The sequence below is a fragment of the Leucoraja erinacea genome, chromosome 10 (genome assembly GCF_028641065.1).
Source record: "Leucoraja erinacea ecotype New England chromosome 10, Leri_hhj_1, whole genome shotgun sequence".
In the NCBI taxonomy this organism is placed as follows: Eukaryota; Metazoa; Chordata; class Chondrichthyes; order Rajiformes; family Rajidae; genus Leucoraja; species Leucoraja erinaceus.
In genome coordinates, this window is record NC_073386.1 from 46,226,824 (window position 1) to 46,239,174 (window position 12,351).

Consider the following 12,351-nt stretch of genomic DNA (forward strand, 5'->3'; position numbering starts at 1 on the left):
TTCCACACCAGGACATCTGAAATGTCCTCACTATTCAGGGAACGGGGGTTCCCCTCCTCCACCATAAATGAGGCTCGCGCCAGGGTCTCTTCCATACCCCGCAACACTGCTCTCTCTCCCCATCCCCGCACTCGCAACAAGGGCCGAGTCCCCCTAGTCCTCACCTTTCACCCCACCAGCCATCACATACAAAAAGTAATCCTCCGTCAGTTTCGCCACCTCCAACGTGACCCCACTACTCGCCACATCTTCCCATCTCCCCCCATATCTGCCTTCCGCAAACACCGCTCCCTCCATAACTCCCTTGTCAATTCTTCCCTTCCCTCTCGGTCCCACCCCCTCCCCGGGCACTTTCCCTTGCAACCGCAAGAGATGCAACACTTGTCCCTTTACCTCCCCCCTCGACTCCGTTCAAGGACCCAAGCAATCGTTCCAGGTGCGACAGAGGTTTACCTGCATCTCTTCCAACCTCATCTATTGCGTCCGCTGCTCTAGATGTCAGCAGATCTATATCGGTGAGACCAAGCGGAGGTTGGGCGATCGTTTCGCCGAACACCTCCGCTCGGTCCGCAATAACCAAGCTGACCTCCTGGTGGCTCAGCACTTCAACTCCCCCTCCCACTCCGTCTCCGACCTCTCTGTCCTGGGTCTCCTCCATGGCCACAGCGCGCAGCACCGGAAATTGGAGGAACAGCACCTCATATTCCGTTTGGGGAGTCTGCACCCCGGGGGCATGAACATCGAATTCTCTCAATTTTGTTAGTCCTTGCTGTCTCCTCCCCTTCCTCAGCCCCCCTGCTGTCTCCTCCTACATCCCCCAGCCTTCTGGCTACTAAACTCCTCCTTTTCCCTTTCTTGTCCCCACCCACCCCCGCCCCCGATCAGGCTGAAGAAGGGTTTCGGCCCGAAACGTTGCCTATTTCCTTCGCTCCATAGATGCTGCTGCACCCGCTGAGTTTCTCCAGCTTTTTTTTGTGTAACCAACAAACTATATTTCACGATGAGTTTTGGTACCCTTGATCTTCTATGTTCAGCTATAGATATTGTTGACCACTATTTATCGATTAACCTGAAAGTGTGGGCCTAGAAGTGCTAAACATTCATTATGGTACCGATAAAGGTTTATTCTCTGACTCCAGAATTCAGTTCTACTGACTTCAGTCATGGAATCTGGAAAGTAACATGTTTAATGAATAGAATAGTAAGATTAAGGAAACCGCCAGTGATAAATACTATAACCTTTTGCTTGTGCCAGCAGATACAGAATATTCTCCAAGTTATTGTTGTTAAACAATTGGCTGTACTGAATCTTTAATGAGTCTTGGAAAGTAGGTCTGTCTATTGTGGGTGGCATCTTTTGCAGTTTCTGATAACCCTGCAAAACACTGGCACAATAGTTAAAGTTGTCATGGCTTGACAAACTATGGGACTACTACAGTGCCATGCAGTAAATTTCACTCCTCCAGTAGAAAATCTCCACCAATACACGTGCACAAATGTGAGTCCAAAGACGTAGCTTTCTCCAAGCTTTGCTCCAATGCTGTCTAAATTAAGATGAGGGTCACGTATCCTTATACACAATCCTCAACCCTACATCTTATCAGGCAAAACAAACTCTAAAATGGAAGTGCATTTTTACAGTCATAATATAGTCATTTTACAGCATGATAATAACCTTTCAGTGATGGGCCATTGTTGAAAGAGCTATTAAACAATTCATCATGCATAGTGGGGGGAATGCAGATAAAAATGTCCCATCTGAGAAATTGTGGGGAGGGAGAGAAGGGAATGAGAAGCATAATGATTTAGAGGGTGTTGTGATGTGTTTGGTCACTTGAAGATGAGTCCAGGGACTGTGGAGTAGGCTGTGAGAAGGAACTAAATTATAGGAATGAAGGGGAGGAGATGGGTTGTAGCAAAGGGTCGGGGCATGGGCTGTGAGGTTGAATCCAGTTGTCCACTGTGAATCGGGACAGTAGTGGGGTTGGGTTGAGGTGTTGACTAATGGATGAAGAGCTTGGAGAGAGGGGAAGAGATTATACATTCCCTGACCCTCCAATCACCTGATGGCCTCAAACCTTTGTCCCCGAGGAGATCCAAGTGTTCAGATGAACCAATCCTCTCATTACCACCTTCCCAAAATACTGGAGCCTCTTATCCACCCCAGAGAAATTGACAAACCTGTGCCAACTGATCCAATCGCTACAATGTCCCAGTTACATGTACTTATCCCTGCCCCAAGCTCATTTGCCTTGCTCTTCAGACCTCTTGCATTAAAATAAGTGCAATTTAAACCAACATTTGGCCTGCCTATTCTGTCCTCTAATCTTCCTTTCGTCACCCTCCATACCAACTTCTAACCTCTCAGTCCTGTATAGATCACACTCCCCTGCCAATCTAGTTAAAACCCACCCATGTAGCAGTAGTAAATCTGCCTGCCAGGATATTGATGCCCCTCCAGTTAATGTGTAACCCTTCCCTCATACAGATCACCTATGCCCCAGAAGAGATCCCAAATGTCTAGAAATCTGAATCCCCACGTCCTACATCCTCTCCTCAGGCACATATTCATCCCCCAATATCTTCCTGTTTCTACCCTCACGAGCACATGGTCTGGAAGCAATTCCGATATCACAACCCTGGGAGATCTGCTTTTCAGCCTTTTACCTAACCTCCCTATACTTGTATTGTAGAATCTCCTTCCTTTTCTTAGCGAAATCATCCGTGCCAACATGCCCAGCAACTTCTAGCTGTTTCCCCTTCCCCTCAAGGATGCAATGTAGTTGCTTAGAGACATCCTGGATCCTGGCACCAGGGAGGTAGCACACCACCATCGAGTCTTACACAGAATCGCCTGTCTTGCACCCCTAACTATAGAGTCACTTATCATACTGCTCTTCTTGACATCACTCTTCCCTGCTGACCCTCAGTGCCAGGGTTGGTGTCACAGCCCTGCCTGCCACTGCTGATGTGCCGTCGTCCCCAACAGCACCCATGTTTAGAAGAGGTACAGCCTCTGGGGTCACCTACTTTGCATATCTAATTCCCTTCCTTGTGGTCATGCACCTTCCATTTGACAAAATCACTATATGTTCTGTCCAAGAAGCTCTCGTTCTCCCAGATGGTCCTGAAGGCATCCAGATGTTGTTCCAGTTCCTTAACAGTCTTTGAGCTGCAACTGGGTCCAATTCCCACAGGTGTAATCAGCAGGGGCATCAGCAGTTTCCCTGACTTGTTACATCCTGCAGGAGGAGCATTGAACCAAATGACATTACCAGTGCAACTAAACAAATAATTAAATAATGAGACTCGTACTATAGTGTAGATTGAAATTATCCTCCTGCCTGCTTTTGATAACCTCCTCACTGAAGACAAAGACACACATTTGTTCTCCCCCCCCACAGCCTGTCTCCCAACACGGCTGCTCCACTCCACTCTGCCTTGCTTTTATTTGCCACTCAATGATCCGATTTGGATGCTGCAATCAGTCCAGTGGTTACTTTAAATTGTCCCGCCTCTCAGCTGAACTGCCTTTGGTTGACTTTACTAATTGCTTCGCCTTTCAAACCCTTCTTCTCTTTGTGGCACGAAAAAGAAAAGATTGTAACTGTTCTCTTTATATGCATTTCTGCACTGTTACTGCCTCTCAGCTTAACTCTTTTTAAAATGCAAAGCAACACCAACTAAATTATGTATTTTGCTTCACTGGTTTTAATTTTTTTTCTGGGCTGTAAGTGCTGCACATTTGCCACATGTTAATATTAGGCTCATGTTTTTTTTAACAGATGCTGGTGATTCTGCAACCCATAGAGCTCCACATAGAGTTTTTGCCTCAACCCTGCCTTCCGGTGTTGCTTTTTGTGATTATGGATTTTCAGACGAGGGAAGTAAGGACCTGGAAGAACGTTATAAGGAACTGTTGGATTATGATCTACATCCAGCACAGTTGGAAAGAGTTGAAGAAACGATGTTGGGTAAGTTGTGCAAATATACTATGGATGGTTTTCCTGCAAATCTATAAAAATATTGGCCAACTGGTTATTAACTATAGTCGTTTGCAATTATATTTTAGTACAGAAGCACAATAAATGTTTGGTTAATATTCTGAAATAAACTTCCATTCAAGCTTAGATTTTGAGCTTGATGTAAATAATAATAACTACATTGTAGCAGGAGAATTTGTACTAATTTTTTTAAATGTAATTGCTTAGACTGAAACTCAATTAAGGATAATGTGCATGGATTGAAACTGAAATTACTAAAAGTTGCTTTGGCTCTCTATGGGTAGATTAAATGATTCTTATTCAAGTTGCAACAAATTGGTAAATTTTTGTTAGTTTTAGTTGATCTTTTGATAGAAGCAATATTTTGGGGCAAACTGGTATTTATTTATTCTTTTAGACCTAAACTATGTATATTGTTTTACTTGAACAGATTTGATCATTTTCTGACCTTTGTTTTAGATTTTATATAAATTTGTTCTTCATGATGTAAACTATTTGTTTAAATGATTTGACGTAAAATAAGCATTTCAGTATATTGTGACCAGAATTTGTGTGAGAAACCCTCTAATTTCTCACATTTAAAGAAGAAACGCTTTCCCATATCCCATTGATTGTTCTTGGTTGTGTTGTCTTGGAGTTCAAGAAGTATCAAGCAGACCAATAGGTATCTGAATATGAAGGCTCATTCAGCATCACTATATCTGTTCAATCTAATGCTGGGTCACTATTCTTCGTCTTCTTGCGTATGGCGTGCACAGCCTAAAGTTGGAGGTCAACTTGTTCTATTTGTGCACGTCAGGTTGATTGCATTAGTCGAAACGGGTGGACCTCGTGAAAGTTGCAATCTCCCACCCCAGGTCATTATTACAGCAAGCAGTTACAATAGCATATATCTTGGATCTTGGGGGGAAAAAAGTGTTAGAATTGACTTCTGTTTCACGTCAATAGTATCCTTCCGAAGGTTAAATTCATCAGTTTGATGTTACATAGACATCATTGTTTTAATTAAATCTGGCAAAAATCCAAATGAGTGGAAAGTTAGCGTTCAATTTCCTTCTTAAGTGTTTGTTCTCAGACATCCAAATAACTGAACTCCCATCTATATCACTAGTTGTACATACCTAGCTGAGCCCAAGCAATTGGATTTCTGGTCAGTTACTTATCCTAGCAACTATCATTCAAATGGATTTCAGACAGACTTTGGAAGGTTATTGTTAGCTTTCTTAATCTAGCAGCTGCCTACAACACTATCTCCATACTAGCCTTCCAAAAGAACTATCGAGAAACCGTGGCATATTGAATCAACTTGGTTAAATTACACGTTACCAATTCAAAATTATACATGGTCAGTGAAAGTTAAGGAAATATGAAGACAGTTGCTTTTTTTGGTTATCAGTTCCAATGTCACTACTTGATACTGATCTTTTGGTGAATTTACCTGTATGACCAGATCACATCATTTCTATGTGCAAATGCGGTGTTTTCATATTTAGTTTGGACATATTTCTGTTTTGAAAACCACATTTACCACTAACATGAATTTTGCACCTTGCTATGTATTTTGCACAGTGGATGTGTAAAGGCTATAACACAAATTAATATCATTAATCTTTTATCTGATGCACAGTTCCCTTGTGCACTCCACCTTCCTGGAAAACGCTATACATATATTGATTGTTTGCACATCAATTGAGATATCTAGCTTTATAAAACTGTAGGTAATGAGGGATAATATTTCTGTATTGTAACCTGTGTTAAGCTGCCTGAGCTAGCTACATATATAGGTAGGTCTAGGTTCTTCAAGACTTTCCAGCTAACTTTCATGAATTCATTCATATCCACTATATTGTCAGGCCAGATATTGGGGAGAGTATTGGGAGTCAGTTTTCTCCATTTTAATTCATTGTCAGACACAGCTTAGAATATCAAAATATCCATGTAAGTGAAGAACTGTAGTATTATTTGATCTTGTTTTATTGCTGTCTCTTTCTCATGGGGGGAAAAGTATATATATTTATAATCTAATACAGTCCTTCATAATGTTTGGGACAAAGACCCATCATTTATTTGCTTCTGTACTCCATAATTTGAGATTTGTAACAGAAAAAAATCACATGTGGTTAAAATGCTCATTGTCAGATTTTAATAAAGGCCATTTTTATACATTTTGGTTTCACCATATAGAAATTACAGCAGTGTTTATACATTGTTCCCCCCCATTTCAGGGCACCATAATGTTTGAGACACAGCAATGTCATGTAAATGAAAGTAGTCATGTTTAGTATTTTGTTGCATATCCTTTGCATGCAATGACTGCTTGAAGACTGCGATTCATGGACATCACCAGTTGCTGGGTGTTTTCTCTGGTGATGCTCTGCCAGGCCTGTATTGTAGCCATCTGTAGCTTATGCTTGTTTTGGAAGCTCGTCCCCTTCAGTTTTCTCTTCAGTATATAAAAGGCATGCTCAATTGGGTTCTGATCGGGTGAATGACTTGGCCACTCAATAATTTACCATTTTTTAGCTTTTAAAAGCTCCTTTGTTGCTTTAGCATTATGTTTGGGATCATTGTCTTGCTGCAGAATGAACTGCCGGCCAATGAGTTTTGAGGCATTTGTTTGAACTGAAGCAGATAGGATGTGTTGAAACACTTCAGAATTCATTATGCTACTACCATCAGCAGATGTATCATCAATGAAGGTAAGTGAGCCAGTACCTTTAGCAGCCTTACATGCCCAGGCCATAACACCCCCACCACTGTGTTTCACAGATGAGGTGGTATGCTTTGGATCTTAGGCAGTTCCTTCTCTCCTCCATACTTTGCTCTTGCTCTCACTCTTATTTCAGTTAATCTTTGTCTCATCTGTCCATAAGACCTTTTTCCAGAACTTTTTGTTCTTTTAAGTACTTCTTGGCAAACTGTAACCTGACCATCCTAATTTTGCTGCAGCTAGGTTGCATCTTGCAGTCTAGGTTCTGCATTTAGAAACATAGAAAATAAGTGCAGGAGGAGGCCATTTGAGCCAGCACTGCCATTCATTGTGATCATGGCTGATCGTTCCCAATCAATAACCCGTGCCTGCCTTCTCCCCATACCCCTTGATTCCACTAGCCCCTAGAGCTCTAACTCTCTCTTAAATCCATCCAGTGATTTGGCCTCCACTGCACTCTGTGGCAGGAAATTCCACAAGTTCACAACTCTTTGGGTGAAAAGGTTTTTTCTCACCTCAGACTTAAATGGCCTCCCCTTTATTCTAAGACTGTGGCACCTGGTTCTGGACTTGCCCAACATTGGGAACATTTTTCCTGCATCTAGCTTGGCCAGTCCTTTTATAATTTTATATGTTTCTATAAGATCCCCCCCTCATCCTTCTAAACTCCAGTGAATACAAGCCTAGTCTTTTCAATCTTTCCTCATATGACAGTCCCGCCATCCCAGGGATCAATTTCGTGAACCTACGCTGCACTGCCGGAATCACAAGGATGTCCTTCCTCAAATTAGGAGGCCAAAACTGTACGCAATACTCCAGATGTGGTCTCACCAGAGCCCTATACAACTGCAGAAGAATCTCTCAACTTCAGACACGTGCCGTGAGTAATTAGTCAGGTTAGGCAGTGGCTTTTAAAAATCTTGAAAACTGCGCATGCGCAGATTGTTCTCTCCCCGGTGAGTTGTCAGTCGGCTTTTTTTTTAAAAATCGTGGAAACCGCGCATGCGCAGATTGTTCTCTCGACTTTTATCAAGTAATTTGTCTTCAATAGGTCCTATCTCTTAATAAAGTATTTGAAAACATATAGCTCAAAGAAATTTACTTACCACATTATTTGTACACAAAATCAATTCTTCTCTCTTTGTTTCCTGTCGTGCCAAGCTGTTTTAAATGTTCTAATTATTTTTGTTCCTTTGCACTGTTGAAGTTCTTTAAGTTCCGGCGTTGATCTGCCATTTTCAATTATTTTGGTTTTTTCCTCGTAAGTTTGCTTGGAGGCAACACTTCAGGTAATCACTATCCATCTTTTAAAAACCCGCCAAGAAACTTGCGCCTGTTCTTGCGCAGTAGGCTGGTGCGCATGCGCAGCGCAACACATGCACACAGTCCACGGTGTAAAGGCAGAATTTCAGCTGCCTTTATGGACCGTTCCCACTGATGGCTTGAAGCATTGGCACGTGAGTAGCACATACTTCCGCGTTTTAAATGTACTGCGGATGAAAGGCACGGGAGAATTATGCCTCACTAAGAGATCGATCTTTATTCACTCCCGTTCACTCCTACACTTTGCTTCCTGTCTGTCAACCAATTTTCTATCCACGCCAACACCCTACCCCAATACCATGTCACCAGTCTCCCGTGTGGGACCTTATCAAAGGCTTTCCAAAAGTCTAGATACACTACATCCACTGGCTCCCTTTCATCAATTTTACTTGTCACATCTTCAAAAAATTACAGAAGATTAGTCGAGGATGATTTTCCTTTCACAAATCCATACTGACTTGGACTAATCCTTTTGCTATCCAAATGCCCCATTATTACCTCTTTAATAATTGACTCCAGCATCCTTCCCACCACCGAAGTCAGGCTAACTGGTCTGTAATTCCCCGTTTTCTCTCTAGCTCCTTTCTTGAAAAGTGGGATAATATTAGCTATCCTCCAATCTACAGGAACTGATCCTGAATCTATTGAACATTGGAAAATGATCACCAATGCGTCCACTATTTCTTGAACCACCTCCCTGAGGACCTTGGAATGCAGTCCATCAGGCCCAGGGGATTTAGCATCCTTCAGTCCCATTAGCCTACCCAATACTATTTCTCGCCCCTAAATAAAATTTATTTCAGTTCTTCGACATCCTTAGATCTTCTGCCCTCCAGTACTTCTGGGAGTGTTTGTGTCTTCCTTAGTGAAGACAGATCCGAAGTACGTGTCTAAATCTTCTGCTATTTCCTTGTTCCCCATAAGAATTTCACCCGTGTCTGCCTTCAAGGGACCCACATTTGATTTTGCTATTCTTTTTCCCTTAACATACCTAAAGAAGCTTTTACTGTCCTTTACATTCCTGCCCAGCTTCCCCTCGTACTTCATCTTTTCAGCCCGTACTGCTCGTTTTGTTTCCTTCTGTTGTCTGTTCATAAAGTCTTCTGTTCATAAAGTCTTCTGCGGACAGTGGTCATTGATAAGTCCACACCTGAAGAGTTTGTGACCTGAAGAGTTTCTGATCTGTCGGACATGTGTTTGGGGAATTTTCTTTATTATAGAGAGAATTCTTCTGTCATCAGCTGTGGAGGTCTTCCTTGACCTGCCAGTCCCCTTGCGATTAGTAAGCTCACCAGTGCTCTCTTTCTTCTTAATGATGTTCCAAACAGTTGACTTTGGTAAGGCTAAGATTTGGCTCATGTCTCTAACAGTTTTATTCTTGTTTCCTCAGTCTCATAATGGCTTCATTGATTTTCATTGACACAACTTTGGTCCTTGTGTTGATAAACAGCAATAAAAGTTTCGAAAGGTGATGGAAAGACTGGAGGAAAGTCTAGGTGCTGAGAACTCTCTTATACCTGCATTAAGGAGGCAATTAAACATACCTAAGCAATTACAAACGTCTGTGAAGCCATGTGCCCCAAACATAATGGTGCCCTGAAATGGGGGGACAATGTATAAACACACCTGTAATTTCTACATGGTGAAACCAAAATGTATAAAAATATCCATCAATAAAATCACAACAAAATACTGGTGTCTCGCTTGGTGAACATCAGAAAATAATATCGGGAAATAGCCTGAATTGTAAATAACTTAATTTTCTACATTTCCATTGTACTTTGCACAATTAGATTTATATTGTTTTCTTTAATAATTATTGTACAACTGAAGTTTTTGTATATTTAAATACATAAATTGAAATATTCACCAGAACTTTCAACTTCCTGAAATAAAATGACTGATGGGGAATTGGGAGAGAAAAATCAAGCAGAGTATATGAAACGGGCAGTGACGCTGATCATTCTGTTTTGCACCATAACTGGTCAAAGTTCTGGTCATTATTTACATTTCATTTTTAATTCATTATTGTCCTATTCCACGTGTTTAATTTTTGTTTCATTTTTATTTTATCCTGAATGCAAAAATTGCAGAAGAGATGGGGGTCTCTCCTACCAAAGGTAAAAATAGAGGAAATGTAATTGAACAAATGAAAATATGCTTACATATTAAAGTGTAAGAATTTGAAGTGTGTTTATAAATCCTTCGCAGTCCTAGATTTTTGATGGAGATTTTTTTTATTTTAATTGTACAATTAAGGTTGCATATTGAAGATATAAAATGTAGTGTTTTCCTGTTGTATGGTTATTTTTATGTAAATTGAAGTATAGTTTAAATTGTAACCTGAAAAACTATCTCCCCCGTGGTATAATTGTTTCAATGGGTAATGTTAGACAGCATCATGAAACAATATTTCCAAAGTGCTTCACAAATGGGACAATTGTAGTGGCACCTGCTGGTGCCTGTGGGTAGTCGAACCCTGCGGTTGGCTACCTCGATCATGTGACCGTGGGGAGGGGTTTGTTTTTGCGTGTTTTTCTGGGCAAGCCCATTCATTCTGTTAACCACCGTTGTAGAAGCATGTTATTTAGCTGTCTCAAGATTACCATTGTTTTCACCACTTTTGCAATAAAGTTCTTTTGGAAATCAACCTACCGTCTCGACTCGCTAAACTGGTGACCCTGACGCGCCCAATTGATATTGGACGTGATATGCAGGACGCCGCTGTTCCCGACGCCCATCAGAGTACCGTCAGCCTCAACCTGCCAGTGTTCTGACCTGAACAGCCTCAAGTGTGATTCGCGCACGTATTTCCACGTCGCAGGGGCCCTTGCGCAGGAGTCAGCATCCCATTTGCTGCCTTTTTTGCAGAACCCACCCACGATCTCCAAGTACGAAGGCCTCAAGGCCCTCCTTCTACACACTTTCGGGCTCAGCCGCCGGGACCGCACCGCCCGCCTTCTGCACATGGACGGCTTGGGAGATCGCAAGCCGTCGGTTGTCATGGCCGAGATGCTCGCCCTAATGGACATCCACCACCCGTGCCTGCTGTTCGAGCAGGCATTCTTAGAACAGATGCTGGACGACGTCCGCCTCGTGCTCGAAGGTGCGAATTTCACCGATCCTCTGCAGCTGGCCGAACGGGCCGACGAACTTTGGCTGACGAAGCACCAAGATGGAGCCGTCATTAACTGTGTGTCTGTACCAGCGCGCCCATCGCCTCAGCATGACCGCGACGAGGCCCCGCCCACGAGTTCCAACGCGGAGCCACAGCAGCGATCCGGGACCCGTGGTAGGCACCGCTCGTGTTTCTATCATCTCCGATGGGGCGCGGAGGCCCGACGCTGCCACCAGCCCTGTGCGTTTCAGGGAAATGCATCGGCCGATTGTCTGTAGAGGCGTTCACGATCGGCCCGAACAACCGCCTCTACGTCCGCGACCGCCACTCCAGCAAGAGATGCACATCACCCACCTCTGGACATTGTTCCAGCGCCTCCGTGAGCACGGCCCCGTCATTAACCCCGCAAAGTGCCAGTTCGGCCTCCGCTCCATCTCCTTCCTGAGGCACAGCGTTACTCCCCAGGGCGCCACCCCGCTCCCCGCGAAAGTTGAGGCCATCCGGCAGTTCGCCCGGCCGCTTACCGTGAAGGAGCTACAGGAGTTTGTCGGCATGGTGAACTTCTATCACCGCTTTGTGCCGGCAGCTGCTAACATGCGCCCCCTATTCCGATGTCTGGCGGGCAAGCCGCAGTACCTTGTGTGGTCCGCGGAGGCGGACGCATCTTTCGAAGGTGCCAAGGCAGCCCTGGCCAACACTACCCTGTTGGTGCACCCACGTGCTTCCGCCCCTACTGCACTCACCATGGACGCCTCGGATGCTGCTGTGGGTGGAGTTCTGGAGCAGCTCGTCGACGGCTGCTGGCAACCGTTAGCCTTTTTCAGTCGTCAGCTGCGTACTCCAGAATGCAACTACAGTGCTTTCTACCGAGTGCTTCTAGCATTGTATCTCGCTGTCAAACATTTCAGATATTTCCTCGAGGGCCGGGCATTCAATGCTTTCACGGGCCACAAGCCCCTCACTTTCGCCCTGGGTAAGATCGCTGATCCGTGGTCTGTCCGTCAGCAGCGGCTCCTTGCCTATATCTCGGAATTCACTAATGGCATCCGCCATGTCGCGGGTAAACTCAACGTCGTTGCCGACGTCTTGTCCCATCCTGCCATTGCTTCCATAATCAACCCATTATAGAAATTGGGAAGCTGACACTTCTAAGGAGAAAGGAGGGAAATAACATGATTGGGGCTTGAGGTCTTTAT

At 43.7% G+C, this 12,351-nt stretch overlaps 1 protein-coding gene across 8 annotated transcripts in view; it reads left to right on the forward strand.

The window, feature by feature from the left end:
- The window catches only part of odr4 (odr-4 GPCR localization factor homolog), a 56,037-nt gene that overhangs the window by 37,572 nt on the left and 6,114 nt on the right, over window positions 1–12,351 (forward strand). For all 8 annotated transcript variants that reach the window (XM_055642126.1, XM_055642125.1, XM_055642119.1 and 5 more), the window contains 2 exons: window positions 3,786–3,974; window positions 10,131–10,157. In XM_055642126.1, coding sequence (XP_055498101.1) covers window positions 3,786–3,974; window positions 10,131–10,157 — 216 coding nt within the window. The remainder of the gene's footprint in view (window positions 1–3,785; window positions 3,975–10,130; window positions 10,158–12,351) is intronic.